General features: G+C 52.4%; 8 protein-coding genes across 8 annotated transcripts; 5 read left to right on the top strand and 3 right to left on the bottom strand.

Annotated features, from left to right (window-relative positions):
* Window positions 1-1,556: 1,556 nt before the first annotated feature.
* Window positions 1,557-3,338, top strand: CC1G_11369 (hypothetical protein; the record flags this gene model as incomplete). Its single annotated transcript, XM_001839606.2, has 14 exons — window positions 1,557-1,612; window positions 1,668-1,702; window positions 1,773-1,870; window positions 1,919-1,973; window positions 2,139-2,272; window positions 2,330-2,369; window positions 2,419-2,455; window positions 2,508-2,545; window positions 2,609-2,707; window positions 2,776-2,834; window positions 2,893-2,901; window positions 2,963-3,000; window positions 3,061-3,191; window positions 3,253-3,338. 14 exons carry the CDS (start codon window positions 1,557-1,559, stop codon window positions 3,336-3,338), a joined length of 915 nt encoding a protein of 304 aa, XP_001839658.2.
* Window positions 3,339-3,518: 180 nt separating this feature from the next.
* On the top strand, window positions 3,519-4,535 carry CC1G_11368 (60S ribosomal protein L20). The gene is made up of 5 exons (XM_001839605.2): window positions 3,519-3,548; window positions 3,698-3,832; window positions 3,889-3,940; window positions 4,038-4,214; window positions 4,271-4,535. The coding sequence occupies exons 2-5, from the start codon at window positions 3,699-3,701 to the stop codon at window positions 4,418-4,420; spliced, it is 513 nt and encodes a 170-aa protein (XP_001839657.1). The 5' UTR covers window positions 3,519-3,548; window position 3,698; the 3' UTR covers window positions 4,421-4,535.
* Window positions 4,536-4,915: 380 nt separating this feature from the next.
* On the top strand, window positions 4,916-6,350 carry CC1G_11367 (hypothetical protein; the record flags this gene model as incomplete). The annotated part of the gene is made up of 4 exons (XM_001839604.2): window positions 4,916-5,774; window positions 5,956-6,072; window positions 6,136-6,231; window positions 6,286-6,350. 4 exons carry the CDS (start codon window positions 4,916-4,918, stop codon window positions 6,348-6,350), a joined length of 1,137 nt encoding a protein of 378 aa, XP_001839656.2.
* Window positions 6,351-6,885: 535 nt separating this feature from the next.
* On the top strand, window positions 6,886-7,850 carry CC1G_11366 (hypothetical protein; the record flags this gene model as incomplete). The annotated part of the gene is made up of 2 exons (XM_001839603.1): window positions 6,886-7,217; window positions 7,265-7,850. 2 exons carry the CDS (start codon window positions 6,886-6,888, stop codon window positions 7,848-7,850), a joined length of 918 nt encoding a protein of 305 aa, XP_001839655.1.
* Window positions 7,851-8,175: 325 nt separating this feature from the next.
* CC1G_11365 (hypothetical protein) lies at window positions 8,176-9,556 on the bottom strand (the record flags this gene model as incomplete). The annotated part of the gene is made up of 3 exons (XM_001839602.2): window positions 8,176-8,555; window positions 8,595-8,730; window positions 8,933-9,556. The coding sequence occupies 3 exons, from the start codon at window positions 9,554-9,556 to the stop codon at window positions 8,176-8,178; spliced, it is 1,140 nt and encodes a 379-aa protein (XP_001839654.2).
* Window positions 9,557-10,294: 738 nt separating this feature from the next.
* On the bottom strand, window positions 10,295-12,205 carry CC1G_11364 (hypothetical protein; the record flags this gene model as incomplete). The annotated part of the gene is made up of 5 exons (XM_001839601.1): window positions 10,295-10,875; window positions 10,935-11,010; window positions 11,059-11,222; window positions 11,289-11,438; window positions 11,488-12,205. The coding sequence occupies 5 exons, from the start codon at window positions 12,203-12,205 to the stop codon at window positions 10,295-10,297; spliced, it is 1,689 nt and encodes a 562-aa protein (XP_001839653.1).
* A 1,355-nt stretch (window positions 12,206-13,560) lies between these two features.
* On the top strand, window positions 13,561-13,826 carry CC1G_11363 (hypothetical protein; the record flags this gene model as incomplete). The annotated part of the gene is made up of 3 exons (XM_001839600.1): window positions 13,561-13,600; window positions 13,655-13,731; window positions 13,791-13,826. The coding sequence occupies 3 exons, from the start codon at window positions 13,561-13,563 to the stop codon at window positions 13,824-13,826; spliced, it is 153 nt and encodes a 50-aa protein (XP_001839652.1).
* Window positions 13,827-14,607: 781 nt separating this feature from the next.
* On the bottom strand, window positions 14,608-16,404 carry CC1G_11362 (galactose-1-epimerase; the record flags this gene model as incomplete). The annotated part of the gene is made up of 10 exons (XM_001839599.2): window positions 14,608-14,696; window positions 14,724-14,905; window positions 14,970-15,069; window positions 15,134-15,333; window positions 15,394-15,425; window positions 15,483-15,685; window positions 15,751-15,869; window positions 15,976-16,028; window positions 16,110-16,250; window positions 16,318-16,404. The coding sequence occupies 10 exons, from the start codon at window positions 16,402-16,404 to the stop codon at window positions 14,608-14,610; spliced, it is 1,206 nt and encodes a 401-aa protein (XP_001839651.2).
* Window positions 16,405-17,226: the final 822 nt, after the last annotated feature.

The raw sequence follows: 17,226 nt of genomic DNA, 5'->3' as shown, positions 1-17,226 counted from the left end.
GAAGAAAGACCAAATGAATGAATCCACAACTCGAACGTTCATTTAAATAATACATAACCTCGTTCCCAAGTACAAACAGTACGTCCCCTCTCCGAACATTCTGATCGCTACACACGGCCCTGGTTGGCTTGGGGTTGGCGTAACTTTCCGGCGGAACTACCGAACTTCACATGGGTTCGTTCAAATAACCCAGTTTGTTAGAATATATGACCACTCTGGGTATTTAGTCTATTAAGCGGCAGGTATGATGCCACGCACAGTGCTTTTTGCATGAATGACAGTTCTCAGCTGACCTTGGAACATTCATGAGTTCTTGAGGCCTGCAGGGAAGTGTGCCTATGTGAAGGAAGGCCCGCAGGCTGTCGCAGCTCGTTCAATGCATCTTGGGAGGCCCTTCGGGAATCGGTACCAAGCCCCAACGGCTCCACGGCTCCGAGTTGAGCGTGTGGCCTGTGTTGAGGCCGAACAACGCCGCGAGAGCGCACATTGCGCCCACCGACCTTCGCGAGACTAAACCTAATTTAGCGTTCCGTCACAGACGGATCATATGCCTCATGATTGGCCGTGATCGCATCAGTTACCCCAACTTCATTCGAGTTCTCCGCGACATGGCGGTCGACTTCAAACTGACCGTGGAAAGTCCATGCCTGCTCTCACCTTAAGTTGCTCCACGGCCTCCTTTAAGCTTTGTAGCAACTTTCTGCCATGTAGGAGATTCCCATTGACCTTTCCCATTCATATATGCTGCAGAGATGTCAGTGAGGCCATCGTAGGTATACTAAGCACGGGCACTCGGAGACGATTTTTATCATACCTTGAGCGCAGAGATGGTCAGGTGGTACATAGGCCAGGGCTGTTATCGTTAGTTGAGAGGGGGTAGGTTAAGACGTGTATCAGGTACTTATATATTGTAATGACGCATACGCTCGCATACGGTGTACTCCTGATACAATTCATTTTTTCAGGGCCGACTGTGTCGAGGGGAGTGTATTAAATCACCGTCTCGTGGAGTAACTGGAAGTCTGGAGCCTTGCGGATGCTTATGGCTTCCGCCCTTACCATTGAATGAGTCTCGGATGAGATTTCTGTATATGCGCGCTTGAAGAAGCTCTAAAGCTATGCATTTTTGTAAAGACCAAAAAGGCTTGTCCCTGTGCTAGATAACTATCTCCTGTCAGATACCTACTCTTTCATATCTTTGATGATACCACAGAGCGTTGGCGTGCCTGCGCAGTTAGCGCTCCTATTACCCGTTCAGCTCAGTCCAATAGACTGTAAAAGTCTAACTTGCATTAGACAAACATCATGCATCAAAGAACCACAAGGGCTTCATGGGTGTTTCTCTACCGAATCTGTATCCCAACTTCTTGTTCCGTTGACGAACTATGCAGACATACTTCGATGTCCTGGAAGTGTGGAGCTGGGCGGGGTAGTTTACATATCAGCAGATACTGTATGTACGTTAGCGCTGGTAAGGTTCTTATAAGCCTTCAATGGTGAAATGGGAGGGAGGTGTTTGGACTAGCTCTTCGTACTTGTTCCCTGCTCTATGCGCCATGTCTACTATAAAAACTCCTTTTGATCCAGTCCTCGTCCGCACGGCGAGCCATTTGTGAGTAAAGCGACCTCTGTCCCGTCGATTATTAATGTTCAAGTGTTCACGTTAGGATGGCAGCGAAGATGTACTCACTCGCTTCCTGCGGTTGGTGCTCTTTGTACTCGACCATCGTCCGCCGATGGTGGCAGACCGACTGTTAACGGGCGCTTAATAGTGATGCTGTTCTACGACATTGCCATAACGATTGGTCAAGAGGTCGAGCGGATTTGGGCACAGCCAACCTACTCCCGGATAACACTTCTGTTCGCATTGGTGAGTCCGCAGAGTCGCTACTGGTTGGTCTTCGCTCTAACGCGACAGCGCCGTGAACCGACAGAACAGGTATTTGACTCCTCTGGGATACATCGTGATCATCGTATGTGAGTACAGCCGTGGATCTGTGCTTCTCCTCCCCCGGAACAGCGCTGAAGACTCTTAATTAAAACCCTTCGACTTCGACTTCGATTTCGCGTTCTCGTTCCACCAGCCTTCCATCAACCATGGAGCGAAGAAGTCTGTGACCGCTACATTCTCTTTCCAGAAGCACTGAAGATTGTCACTGCTACCGTTATTGGCATCATCTTTGTCCTTCGCGTGCATGCTATATACAATCGAGGGTTCAAGATCACCCTCTTTGCTTCGGCGGCGCTGGTAACGGAACTGGCTGTCAAGATTGTGAGTGTCTGCGTTTTTCTCAGTGACGATAAATGATTAAGTTGCTGACGGTTTTAGTGGGCGTTTACGGATGGGACTCGGTTGGTTCTTCCGGAAGGTGAGCAGTGGGATTGTCGATCAGTGGACGGGCGCTTAATGTTGTCTAGGACTCGTGGGTTGTATACTTGTTGGGAGAAACCATAAGTTAGTGGTCAGAACTCATTCAATAGGAACGTTCTTATCCGCTCCCTTCTAGACGATTTGTCTTCACATGGATCGCCGAACTCGCCTTTGGTACGTCTTCGAGAAGTGTCGACTGTCAGACGTCTGGCATACATACTTCCACACGACAACCAGATTCGATCATATTCTTCCTCACCCTATGGAGAACACTCGTCCTTTATCGAAGACAGGGTGCTCAGCCGATGTCGCTGTTCGCCTTGGTCGTCCGGGACGGTACGTCCATGCAGGTTTAATCAAGCCATTTATGAGGCGATTGACGGACGTTCTTCGAATGGTGTCAGGCGTGGTGTACTTTGCCGTTATCTTCATTGCGAACGTCATTACTGTTCTCATGTTCTTGGTATGTTGACGGCAGTTGGTCGTCACGAGTTATTACCCACTGAGATGTTCGTTTACAGCTTGCACCGGTACGAGAAGTCTAGAGCGCTGGCCATGAAAAGCCTGACACCCTTCTCTTTCGTTACTTAGCCTGATCTGAAAGCTATGAACGCGAGTTTCAGTACTTTGTGGGTTTCTTCTTACCTTTTGACGTGGGGATCATTATGTACTAAAGTCTAGCCTGCTAGAATTACGAGTTTGATGGTTTCGCGCCTCATTCTCAATCTGAAAGGAGCGGCGTTGACAAGGGCGCCGGTACAAGATAGTCGAGGACCTATAGTTGTAGATTCGTGTTACCTGCATTCTATGAATGATGAAGGTGAGTCGTCTATGTTGGGGATGGGGGGTTATTATCATTGACTTCCATCCATGCATCGCAGACCCCAAGTCTCGACAGACGCTGTCGCACAGAGGCATGTCAACGCATGAGATTCGTTATGAATTGGCTAGAATTACCAGAAGTTGATTGTATCGTATTTATTTGGGAATGGAATGCCTTGGGACATTTATCGAGAAGCGCGCGCGCCCGCTGTGCGCGAGGTCGCCCCCCGACGCGCGCGACAGCGATCAAGCCATCAAAGCGGAGCTTGAACCCAAACAGCCACAAATTTGCCCAATTCCACACCATCAACAAACCAGCAGCACCGCCGACCACAAGACTCGACGAATCGACAACGTGAGTACGCCATTTCGACGCTCGACGTACGCCGGGGACTCTGGAGAGCCGTTGTACACGATTTTGCGCTGGAATTCAGGCTGGATCGCGATGGATGGGCCCCGGATGCGTATGGATGACGGTCGCTGACGATTTTGGTCGATACACAGAATGGGCATCAAGGAATTCCAAGTCGTTGGCCGCCACTTGCCTACCGAGCATGAGCCCACCCCCAAAATCTACAGGATGCGAATCTTCGCTCCTAACGAGGTCGTCGCCAAGTCCCGCTACTGGTACTTCATGAGGTGCGTAAATCCCCCAAAACCGCATTTTTGTAGCGCTGATAACGAGCATTCAACAGGCAATTGAAGAAGGTCAAGAAGGCCTCTGGTGAAATTCTCGCCGTCACCCCCGTACGTGCACAAATGTGTCCCTAGCAGCCCTCAAGAGGCAGGCGGAATGGGCTTTTACTAACCGAGCAACGCAAAATTTGTTGTTGCGATTTTGTAGATCCTCGAGAAGCGACCCCTCCAGGTCAAGAACTTTGGCATCTGGTTGCGATATGATTCGCGATCTGGAACCCACAACATGTACAAGGAGTTCCGTGACCTCTCCCGTGCTGGTGCCGTCAAGGCCCTCTACCAGGACATGTCTGCCAGGCACCGTGCCCGCTTCAGGTCCATCCACGTACGTCTCACTTGGGCCTTTATGAAGCTGCGGAGGCTCAATTTTTGTTCCTGCAGATCATCCGTGTCGTTGAGATCAAGAAGGCCGAGGACGTTCGCCGCCCCTACGTCAAGCAGCTCTTGCAGCCCGGCCTCAAGTTCCCTCTTCCTCACCGTGTGCCCAAGGTCCGCTCGACCTTTGTCGCCAAGAGGCCTTCTACCTTCTAAGCGGGTGGTGGTGTCTTTCAAAATTGGGGGTACTTGTACGTCTATGCTTTTTGTACATATGCACATGTCGAGTTATGATATGCCACGACTGGAATACTTGAACAAGACTGCGTCGCCCCCGTTCTTCATGCCTGAGAGGTCTGATTCACATTTCGTCCTAAGCCGTTGACACTAAGTATTGGATCTCTGAGATTTTGAGGAGAGTGGTGGCCGGTAGCTCGAATACTGATACCCTCATTCGTGTAGGATGCTTCGCTGGAATATGGCGAAGGATAAACTATGACTCGCTGAGATCCAACATATATAGTATATGCACCTCGCATTCCCAGCGCCTCAGCGTGGAACTTGAGAGCCAGGTGGGAACGAGGAGGAGCGGGCGCTAAACTGGAACGGGCCGTCCAGAGCCGAACGGAGTTTGAAAATCCAGTAATCCAACAGTCGCGGCCACTGGGTCTGGGGTTGAACGACGACCGCCACCTCTGCCCGCTGATAACGATGACCTGGACACCGTCGAGAGGCACAGACGAATGGAGACCGAAGGGAGACTCCATTCTCTTTGGAACTCCAAAGAGAGAGCGACAACCAGACCCTACGACGCCGACAAGGTCTCTATTTTCCTCAACACTGAATACGACTCCAAAGCCTGGCCTGGGCTACCTGGCATTCACCACAACCCCTAGTCTATCGATACTCGAAGAGGAAGAAAGGAAACGTCGAGAAGAAGAAGCTGCGCAGCGTGCAGCCCAGGAAGAGGCTGAAGCACGGCGCAAACGCGAAGAAGCCGAGGCTGCTGAAGCTGCGTGGCGAGCAGAACAAGAACGGCTCAAAAAGCTTCATGAAGCGCGTCTGGCGCGTGAAGCTGAAGAGGCCCGCAAGGGCGAAGAGTACTGGGTCAGCTGCGGTGGTGTTCTCCGTGACGAACACGGAAACCGCGACCTCGAGCGGACACAACGGATCCGGGAGGAACTCAAGCTGCGGGAGAAGGAGAAACGGTTGACGGAGCGGTGGGAGGCGTATGAGCGTCGGTGGAGGCATTTGTTGGCTGTGGCTAAGAGCAGGAAGGTGGATGGGATTGCGAGTGAAGTCGAGTCCGAGTCTGGGAGCCAGGCTGGAGACGATCCGGTCACGTTTGCGGATATGCCTTGGCCGGTGGATAAGCCAGCTAGCGAGGTCAAGCTGGAGGATATCACTCGCCAGAACGTCGAGGCTTTCTTGTTGGAGCCTTTGACTGTTCGAGGGTGCACGGTCACGAAGAAGGAGCGCGTACGGACGTCGTTGCTGCGGTGGCATCCGGACAAGATGACGGCTATCGTCTCGATCGTGGATCCAGCGGAGAAGGATGCGGTGATGGACGGTATACATGCTGTGATCCATTGCTTGCAACGCATGAACAGCAAGCTATAGTAGTGCGTCTTTTTTGTGCTTGCTTTGTACGACTATTGGATTAAATCAATATACACCAGGCCTTCGATCTCTCAGTGGCATCCCTGGAGAACTCGCCCTTTCCTTACATCCGTGATCAATGCAGTCACTAGATGCTGATTTCACGTTCCCAATAACACTCGAGCTGGCGGGTGGCAGAATCCCGGAGATGGCACGATCCGAGGAAACATCGAGAGGAGAGTGGTTGCATCAGGCTATCGCGCGTCGTGGTCAGTCGGAATGCACGCTAGCACCATTCAAGCGAGACGACTTTCCTCACCCATCTTCAATAGATGTTGGCTTCGAGGCCCCGAGTGTTGCTGCAGCAAGAATAGCGCCTGGGCGCCTCGACTTTACGCTACCTACCCCAGGGACCGGGAAATCAAACGGTTAGTACAGGTAGCTTGAATGTGAATGCAAGAAGCTCACCTAGCACCCTCTAGTCAATCCATCTGACGCCCGATCTGGTCCTGCGGTGAACGACGGCATAGTGAGCAGCGTAATCTAGCGGAATCGTCGACTTCGTTGTCGGAAATCTCCCGGTGGCGACCGTGCATTACCCAAAGTCTAAGGCCCTTGACATCGATTACCTTCGGCTGCCAAACACTGTGTTCGATAGGAACCTCGGCGCCGAGTTGTTATCAATAGGGCTTTTCATACATCATCGAAGCGCGTCATTCGCACCTACTCCTCGTGTTTGAGCCCTGTTGTTAGCCTCATTCACCTGCCCCTCCTCACCCTCCCTACGCGCCATTCCGAACTGCTACACCTCCCCCCGAACGGCAGCGGGACGACGCCAATACCATGCCAGACAGATGCACATTCGTCGCTCTACTACGTAATGCGTGAAGACTAGTACCAAGAAGCGGAGGACTATCGATTCATCACTTCTCCCGATGACCACGTTCACTTTAGCTGCAGGATTACGGCGCACGAGACCGCGAAGCAGACTTCCACACCCTTACCTCGTGTCCCAACCGTTATAAACGTCCCTAACCTTCCCATCCAACCTTCCCATCCAACCTTCCTCCACTCCCCATGCAATGCGCAACTCTGAACGCCTATACACCTCCCTCATCTTCCGCGCCAGCCGCAAGTATGCGAGCTGGGACCCTGAAATCCCGATGGAAGTAGGGGATTATGGGATCATCACTTCTGGAGGCAAGAGGCGCCACTGGAAGTCGGTGTGGACGAGGAAGAGGCGGGCGAACCAGCGTGGGATTTTCGTCAAAGAGGGCAACGTCTATACAGACGGTTTTGCGGAGGCGGTGGGGCTGCCTCTTCCCCAAGAGTACGGGGGTGACGACCCCGAGGGTGTGACTTGGGTCACCTCCAAGAGTGCCAGAGAGATTGACGTCGAGGCCGCTGCGGGAGGGTGAGTGGAAAACCTCAGCGTCCCTCGCAGTTACGATAGCCGTGCAGACAGACGCCCGTATTCGCTGAATGCAAAGCCAAGGCAGCCTTCCGATTTACGTCCAAAGCAGGTGCGGTGCTCGTCATGAAGAACGACTCGATCACCACCCTCCATCCTGCCGCCAAACTGCGCTTCCTGTTCGATGAGCCGAGTTTACACGGGAAGGTTATCGTTTCCGAGGTGCACCGCTGTTCCTCGTACGCGCGATACGTGTCTTCCGGCAAGACGTCGAGTGTTGCGATTGGGTTGACGGTTACGAACCCGGAGGCTACGAAGTTGTTTGGGGATGTGGAGACGGGGGCGGAGACGAGGTGGATGAAGAGTGTGAGCTCTGGTAATTTCAAGACCAGGACGAGGAAGGATGGGAAGAGGGCGTACTACCCGCTGTTCAGACTGGTGTCGCTTGACGAGAAGGGGCTTGCTACTGGCCTTCGTGGAGGCGAGGAAGGGGAGGAGGGTGATCCACCGCTCCCTGATGTTCTTCCTCCCTGGATGGAGGAGGATGAAGAAACGGACGACACGCTGGTGGATGCGTCTGATGAGAGTGATGCAGAATCCCAAGCATCAGACTCGAAGGTTTCTAGTGATAGGTGAGCGTGTTTCTGCACGTATCGATGTCAGTGTGCTGAAGGCCTGCGCAGACAGTCTTCGTCGGTGTTTTCCAGGCTCTTTCGTTCACGATGACTTTAATAGTCGATATGGATACATGTATGAACCATCGCGTCATGTTTTCATCCAGCATCTGTCTATGCTTGCTTGTATCCGGGGTTTCCTTTCTTGCGAGACTACTGCTTTTTTGGAACGGAATTCTCACCTCTGTTCGTACTCAGATACATTTCTACATATCGTCTAAGCGAGTGCTTCCGTTCTCTATATAACCCCAGAGCGGCGACGATGTAACTCTACCGGACTGCCAGTGCTACAGAATCACTCTCCAACCCTTGCTACTCCACTTCCCCACCCCTTCCAACCGCTCGTCCTCGAACAATACCCGGATGATCCCATCCTCAACATCAAGCTCGACCTTGTCGCCTAACCACTCCTCTCCATCTCCCAACACGCTCGCTGACGTGGTCGTCCTCGACGACATGCGCCGATGGTGTACTGGTCGAACCTGGGACCGTCCTTCCACCACAGTCCTATCCTCTCCATCTTCCCCTTCCTCCATGATATCTTCGACACCCTCGTCCACATCTGGTACGTCACCGAGGAAGTACCCCCTCCGAAGCGTATCTTCGTGCATTACTCTGGAAGTCGACCGGATGCCCGGTGAAAGCCAGAGGTGTTGGTCGATGTTGCCTGTGGTTATGTGTACGGTCAGAGGCCCACGGAACGAACGTGGGAGGTAGAGTGTTATGGGAGATGTGGAGAGGAGCGCTGGTGTACCAGTGACGTCTTGATCATGGCGGCCTTCTAGTGGTTCCGAGGTACATCGTGCGCGTAGGAGGAATGGTGGGCGAGGTTCAGGGGCATTCTACATACCCAGTATGTATAAACTTAGTAAACGAATTAGCATGTATAGGAAAGGGAAAATGACTTGCGATTTTGATTATACATGGATGAGCTTTGAGTTTTGCGGGGCGCGATGAGAAAAGTTCAGTTTGAAGCGTCGTGCGTTGGACCATGTTTTGTCGAGTGCCATTTCGTGATGTAGGGTTCATGTTTGCTGTCCTCACCGAAGTCGTCGATGTCGTTTTGCGGAGGCGCGAAGCGGATAGCGGGTCGTCGTCAGATATCAAACAGATGCTGACGTCCATTTTGCCGTCGATCAACTGGAGTTTTACGTTCTTTCGTTGTTTTGACTGGCGGTTCTGTCTTCGCCCATTCGACCCCTGAAGTTGTCCATGATGTTCATCTCCCTCACCGCGACCGAAACTTCCCGACTTGACGGCCTTGAGGACTCCATCTGGGACTTTGAGGTGAGGATCGATGAAGAACGTCTCCACTATCTTCGGTTTCGGATAGAACAAGCGAAGCAGACGGGAGCCCGAAGTGACGGCCTGTCGTGTAATGGAAACGTGGTTCGTGGGGTTTCGCCCCTCGTTGACAAGAATGTCCTGGTAGCGCGGGTACACGTTTTGGTACGAGGTGAGGGTGGATTGGTAATTGGATGAATTGGTCACTGTGTCCAGCAGCGTCGAGGAGGGAGGTGAGAGATGGCGCACGTTGGTGTCGTAGTATGCTGGCGCAAGCTGGTAGGCAGAATCCGGCCTGTTGGCATCGTGCCCTGCTGCGCCGAATTGCTCGTTGGGACTGTATCCGTCGTAAGGGTTATGCCAGCCGCTTTGGTTGTAGCTCATCTGCAGGTGCTAGTCGCGGACGATGGCCTTAAGAGCGCTGTACGGGAGAGGTTTTGTAGTGTGTGAGGGCAAACGAGCACCCTGTCGTCCATGATGACGGTGGCTGTATTTCAGGCGCGAGGTCTCGTGCTTCGATGGGCGCCTATTTCCATCAGTGCGATCAAACGGTGATTGTACCTGGTTCAAAACCGTAACGTGCCTCGCCTCGAGGCCATGATAACTTCGCGTCATAATTTACCTGGCGTATGAGCAGAGAACGAGGCACAAATAGGGTGCTCTGCCCACTGTCGGCAGGTGTAGAGCTCCCTCTGCCCTGTCTGGTTTCCACTCCGACTGCTTCTTTTGTCTCACGGTTCTTTTCTGTACGCAACTTCGAAGTTCGCGCTCCTCCTTTTCCCCCTCAGTCTCTGCTTTACAGATTCTGAGGTGTGTTTCTTTGCTTCTTTTCGTCTCTATAGCTACTTATACGTACTTATAGCTTTCGTCTTCCCGAGTGTCGGTTGGCCGACACTCACCACATCGCCAGAGGTGAGGTTGCCAAAGTATTCCAACAGGGAGCGACTACTTACCGTCTGTCGGACAGTCAGTCATAAAACAATCCATTTTCTCTCCTGTGTCTGGTATAAGTGATACAGATATCTCGAAAAATATGCGGCGTCAAGGTGTCATGCGCAAACCGGAAGCAAAATACCAAAAACCATTCCTGCTACTAAGGCGAAAGGGCGCTGTGTCAAACATTCAAGCACCAAACGGGACGACAGTGGTGACCCTGCCGCCCAAGGAGTCCCTGGTACCGTCCCACAACATCAGGAGTTCATTCTCAACCTCCTCTGCATCTCTGTCATCCTCGTCCCCGTCATAGTCCCCGTCGAAGGTTTCAATTCCTCTCGACATGGCCTTGTAGACGCTCCCGACCTTCAAAGCATCCTCAACAGTGTCGTCGGGGTCGATAATTATGAGACTCCTGTTGGTCAGGGTAGGCGTGGGGAGGGCGGTATCCATATTGGGAGGGGTACCAACGGGCACGTTTCCCGTGCCCTCCAACTCGCGCCTCCGAGCGGTCTGCGCTTCGAAGAATTTCTGCCTTCTCTGTCGGGTGGTGCTGGGACTCGGACTGGCACTGGCACTGTTTCGCCTTGCGGGTTTTAAGATGTAGATCATCGACCCAGCGAAGACAACAAGGGTAGCTAGCACCGCGAAGATGATCTCTAGCTCTGGCATCATGGAGGGGGATATCGCTGCGGCAAGGCGAAGAACAGGAATCGCATATGGGACAAGACGACCGCTGCCATTGGCAATACAGGCAGGGCAGCTCCAACCTATAAAAAGCGTGTGCTATTAGCAAGGAAGAGAGCGAAAACTTTGACTATCTCCGTACCACTGGCAAGAGGGGTATAGGCTTCGCCGGTGTAAAGGGCGAACGTGAGCCCGTCGTTGGGGGCCAAGTACCCAGCCTAGAATCCGGTCAGCCAGACGTATTGAAAAAGAGAAATGGTACTAACCTTGTGCGCTGCTCCAAACCCTCGCTCATCGTTGATTCTCAGCGTGCACAAACCTTGCGGGAGTGGAGTCTCGGGGTGAGCCTCCTGATACCCAATAACATCCCATATGACACGAGACTGGGACGCCGGAATGACACCCTCTCCAGTATACGCCGCTTGATCAGCTACGCCCAAGGGAGAACAAGTCAGCACCCACAACTAATCGAAAAGAGGACAAAGGAACGCCGCACCTGGATCTGAAGCAGTCGAGTTTCCCATTGGACCGCCCACAGCGTACGTAAACCCATTTTGGCATGCCGCCTGGACTGTCAACGAAGTAGGCTGGACGATGACATTCGTCATGTTCCAGCCAAAGGTGACCAGGTTTGGCCCGTTTGGTCCTGATAAGAGGCGATCAGGGCGATTTTCAGAACAACGGGAAAAACCAACCTGAAGGAGAGATCTTGAAGAAGGAAGTTCCGACGGTTTGTGGTGGCTGGGTCATGACGATTGCGCCGGCGGGAGCTGTGATAGGAATCGAGATATGCGAAGTCGAAGAGGCAGACCTGCTTGCGCTTGACCCAGAGGTGGCAGAGCCTCTCGACGAGCCATCGCCTTCACTAGTACCGGAAGAAGGTTCCGCCGTGGCCGACGCAACTGAAGTGAGAGATGCGGCCGGAGAGGGAGAAGGAGCGGGCTCGTTCCCCCCAGCGCTTGGCTGGTTCGCATTCTGGCGCCGATCCTTGTCGAAATCAAGACCACGCCGTTCCAAATGGCGCTGAATTGTGTCGAAATACTGCTCGTCTGCAAAACTATCCTCGTTGGGAACGCGAAACAGAAGAGTGCGCGTGGGGTCCGTTTGGCTGATAGTCGTCTCCTCGTAGTGGTATTCGAATTCAGCATCGTCCTCGCTTGGTTCGAACTTGAAGGAAGGTTCGGGGTCGAGTTCATGGGCCATGGTGTACTGGTTGGGTATCTCAGAGTGGGTAGGCGAGTTGGCTGGGCGGGATCGCAGGTAGAATTGAAAAGGTGGATTGGTGGCTGGCTGACGAGGACGCTGAACATGCCAGGCCTTGAGGTTGACGTCACGGCGCGCCCGATCCAAAATTCGATCGTAGAGGCGGCAGTCCACAGCGACTGTAGCCGCACGGCTGTTCTGGACATTCATTGGGCGCGAAGTCTCACCGAAATCGGTTTAATACCATCGGCAGGGCTTTGAAGCTAGAGGGACTTGCGAGTCGATGTTAACCGTGACCATCATCCTGCAATCGATGACCATACGCTCACTATACGTGTCCGGATGGGCTGCGATCCAATCCGACAGTTCTGCTGCTGTATGCAGCAGAAGGTTACCTTTCTGGGCCCCGAGAGTGCACGGTCTTTTCCCTGGAGACTTCGCTACAATCCACTTAAACTATTCGTCAGGAACCCTCATTCGATAAAAAAAACCCAAGGACACTCACCTGTCCCACATTTCTCTGAAAAGTCCTCTTTTCGCGACCTCCTGAATTGATTGTCTGACCCGACTTGCCGCTTTAAGTGGATCTGTAGGGTCAAGACGAGTGCGCTGTTCATGGCTGCACTCAGGCTGCACTGGGCATTTGGACCACCTGCCGCAGCCGGCCAACTCCGCTCGGATAAACCCGGCCCTGGGCGCTTAATCACCCTTCCTTGGCGCTTGAAGACCAACAATCCATTATTACTCTCCCTTTCCTATCCGACTATGCGTATGTAGTATTCTAATTTTCAGACGCTCGCTGTAGCCGGGAAGGCCATCCTTAATCCATAGGTTATCAACCAAAGTAGTCGCCCTCTTTGGGGCTGCTAAATCCGGAGAGAACTTGTGGTACACACAGGGCCACGTTCGCGTATCGGTATCTTCGCAGCATCGTCGGACTCGGACATTGACTTACTGTGAGATACCTATTGAACTTCGAAGTAATTTGTCAATCTGAAGCGTAAGGAGATGGAGCCACCCCAGGGAATTCTTCCGTCAGCCTTGAAGAAAGGGGCATCCAAATCGGTAACTTTTTAGCAACGTTATCTCAGGCGTCCCTGGATACTTCATGCACTGTCTGATGCCAAACTGACCTGTGCAGGTAACGATACGCCCTCATGCAATTTGCTTCCGTCAGGGAACCGTTAAACACAACTCCCAATCGGGACGACTTGTTTTTGATTTCCTTTTTTGGAGAAGTGTTTATGAGCGCCTCCATCAGTCCAAGTTCAGCGATTGCTTGCCATCGGATGGCAGAAAACCCACGTTAGAGGTGGTTTGGAAGCATTAGATACGACGTATCCCATCATATAGTGATGGCTTCGGGGAAGAAATAAGCTCCCTAATTGGGAGGTTGCCTTGTCCCTGGGTGAAGTCGAGAATCTTCACCCGTCAGTTCGTTGGCGCTATTTAAACATGGCGGTATGGCGTATGGTTTCTCTCCACAGCACCTTAGCTTTCCTCTGGTACTCGGAACACACGCACCACTTTATTATATTCACTCTCTATCAACCTTCACAATCACAATGAAGTTCACTCTCTTCACCACCATCGTTGTCGCCTGTGGTATGTCTAAATCAAACACTAGCTTTCGCTCATAACTGACGACACGTCACCTAGTTGCCACCCTGGTCTCCGCTGCACCAGTACCAGAGCCTGCCCAGCTTGCTCCCCAAAACGAGGCCCGTGAAGCCAAGGTACGCAGTTATGCATTTCGAGTTAAAGTAGCCTGCATCTGACATACGCGTCCGTTTAGGCTGATCCCCAGTGCCTCCGCCGCTTCTGCGCATGAGATTCGTAATCTCGCCCTGCGCGCTGGGATATCCATCATACAACCCAGCTTCTTTCCCAACTGCACGGCTGTTACACCTCAAGTCCCAGCTGTTCCCAATACGGAGCTATGACAACCGAGCATGTCCGAGTCGCAGCAACACGCTGCCATCTCCCCGTCCAACCTCCTCGCATTGCAACACGCGCCCACCTCATAGATCATCGTCACCCGCATCGATCATCAGTCACACCATTTCGACTTTCGATTTCCTCCAATGGCCACGCTCAGCGTCGCCAGCCAGATGATCCAAAAGCCAAAACGATCATCCCTTCCACTCTCGCATTGCTATCGACTGCTTTTCCGGCTTCGAGCCACTACCACCCTCCTTCGACCACACCATTTCGTTTTCTTGCTCTCTCTCAATTTGCTTTCTTCAACTGTAGCCCCTGCAACTCTTCGACCTTCGACCTTCGCCACCAATTGTATCGTTATTTCTGGGTTTTTGGGACACTTTTTTCTATTCGTATTTAGTTGGCTTCGCATCGCTTTTCTCCTCTCCACCTCACTCTCTCACTTGTCTGTATCGTCATCTCTGTAGACAGTCACTCTTGTAGACAATCGCTGTAACATTTTCGAAAAAGCAGCAAAATCCAAAAACATTTCGCATACCAATCGGACAGGCGTGTGGATCGAAGGTGGTTGAGGAGGGATTTTAAACTGTAGGCGAATTTTCAATTTCTCTCCGTCCAAACGTATGTAGTCATGGTTTAAATAGCTTCCTGTACATACACATTTGATTCTACTACTGAACGGTAGAGAACTTATACGTCGTCTTCCACTCATATGGACGATTTGGCCCATCTACAACCCCAAGTTCAGCCACTTTACCATCTACAATTCAATGGAACGGCAACTCACAAATATGGTCAACACCCCACTCGGGCGTATTGATCGCAGCGACATGACCCTGCGTCTCAAGCGCAATACCAGACCAGCGTCCATAGCTCAGCTCAGGTCCGCCGTGAGCCTTCTTCCTGACAGTGTTCATCCAGTATGCGGAGTAGATTTGGAGTGCGTCCTGGTTGGTGTAGATGTCCATGCTGTAAGTATAGTCGTGTTGAGATCCTGGACTTCACGCGAGGAAGTAGACGAAGCTGAACTCACCGGATTCCAGAGTGGGGACTCCAAAGCGAGGTGCGGGGTCGGTTCGCAGCTCTCCGGTCGCGCGAGTCGTATACCCAGCAGTGGTCGTACCCCGTGCATTCTATTCATCGAGAAAGTAGCGTTCAGCTTTGGTGATTATCATTATGGTCAGGAATATCCCTTACCGCCACCGCAAAGTCCTTGAACGTCGTCCCATCTCGCTCCATGAGCCTGAGGCTTCCTGAAATCAAACACAGTCCCTGTAACATCGATGAATTCACCAGTCGGGATGGCGTTCTCGTTCAACTCGATGACTTTCGACGAGTCGATTTGGAGAACGTGGTCGAGGGTGTCGTTGACTCCGTTTTGGAAGGCATCAAGGTTCCTATCATTCAACGGTTTAGGCTTTCAGTGCTGCTATGGAGAAGGATGTTGATGGACTTACCAATAGGTATGTTGAGTCATCATCAAAGGCGTCTGTATCAAGCGCTTGAGACTCGGCGACTAATCAACCACTGGAACGAATGGACATACCTTCTCGGTCGCAGTCGCCCTAACACGCGTCTCCAGCGAGCCTCCTCTTGACACGGTATGTGTCACGTAGGCAGTGACGGTTCCAGGGAAGCCCTCGTCTCCATTGTCAACGTGCTTATAAGTAACGCTCGTAGGCGACTTTGCGACGAGCGTAAAGTTGCGCCTGTCCCAGCCGATGAGACCTCCATGGAGGGCCACGGCGCCTATTTTGCAGGGTCAGTGTTGGTACTACCTCAACCTCATAGCACTTATGGAGAGAGAAACTAACCTCCTTTGTCGTTGGTTGGGATATGGTATGTCCCTGGAGCTCCAGGCGTCGGGTTCTTGGAGATGGGGATGGAAAAGGTGCCTATAATAGTCCCATAAGCGCCCAGCTCCATGACTGTGCTGTTTCAAAGCAGAACTGAAGATACCATTGTCGATTCGATTGGCATAACTGCATAGTTTGGTCGTCAAACCTCAATCAGGAAGTGTCCGTGTCAATCGTACTCACCGGCCAACCATCGCACCGAAAACCGGATGGGCAGGGTCGGACCAAAGTAGGCTCTACATCGACGCGCCAAGTGATTAGACAATGTTCGCAACGGCCTATAGGCGAACTTCGAAGACGTGGTTTCTATCACTCACGGGATCATCATAACCCAGAACCACGTCCCTCGCCTTTCCATCCCTGTCCTTCACCCAGAGTTGGGTGAGCGTTGCTCCAATCGAAACGAAGCTGGCCGAAATGGACCCGTCCGGCGCCTTGATTTCTGTCACATCAAAAGGCTATTCGCATTCAAATGGAATGAGTTAGCTGAACACGATACTCAGAGACTCAGAGAAGCGAACACACCCAGTCAGGCGAAGGCCTCGGAGGCCTCTGAGCAGAGACCAAAGTTAGAAAGCCGGTAGCAGACGCGAAGAAGGCGATAAACCGCATCGTCAAGAGGTGTTAGGCTAAGGGCAAGGATATCCACCTCTGGCACCACTACCCACTGCTATACCAGGTGACTCCTTTATATATATACGCTCGCCTACGTGTATGGGACCTAAATAGCCAAAAGCAGGAGCCGTGACCCTCGCCGCACATTACTGCGTGTGGGGTAGAGAAACGCCGAGCGATGCGTGGAATTAGGTACACGGCAGATCTCGATGGGACGTCAGCAACGCAAATAGCAAAGATCGACCCATAAGAAGCACTAGGCGGACGTAAAAGAGTCAATTTAAATGCAGTCCAATGGCGGACGGAAAGCGCGTTCAGAACAGGAGGGCTATCAGGTGTTGGATCACAGGACCTTGGAGGGGGCGAAAAGGAAGCTGTTGTCGTGGTAGCGTTGGCTGGTATGGGCGTCCGTCGCTCTCAGAATTCGGGTAATTCGCGGCAGGCGTCAGGTTTTATGGGAGAGTGGAGGCTACTGGACGACTTCTTCGGGTGATTATCGGTGCGGTGGCCGTGATGATAGGCATACTGGACCAAATACGCGTGCAGACATCGACGTGCGGACGACAATCTGGGGCGAATGGAAGTGGATCCGCCACCCAGAGTGAAGCGGTCGAGCACTGAGCCAATCAGGATGGCGAACCACGCCTTCAGTTCCTAGTACCAGACAGTGCGCAGTGAGGATGAGGGCAGACAGCACCGGTGCTGATTCCTGTGCAGCGATCCTTGCTCACAGGAAGCTTGAGCTGAAAGAAGCAATGGCCTAAATCCAACGCAGTCAGTTAGAGCCAGCCATACCTTTATTGGGATAACTTGCCACAC

The sequence above is a fragment of the Coprinopsis cinerea genome (genome assembly GCF_000182895.1).
Source record: "Coprinopsis cinerea okayama7#130 chromosome 11 map unlocalized cont3.11, whole genome shotgun sequence".
Classification (NCBI taxonomy): Eukaryota; Fungi; Basidiomycota; class Agaricomycetes; order Agaricales; family Psathyrellaceae; genus Coprinopsis; species Coprinopsis cinerea.
Note: the sequence above shows the minus strand (reverse complement) of the source record. Positions and strands in the feature narration are given on the sequence as shown.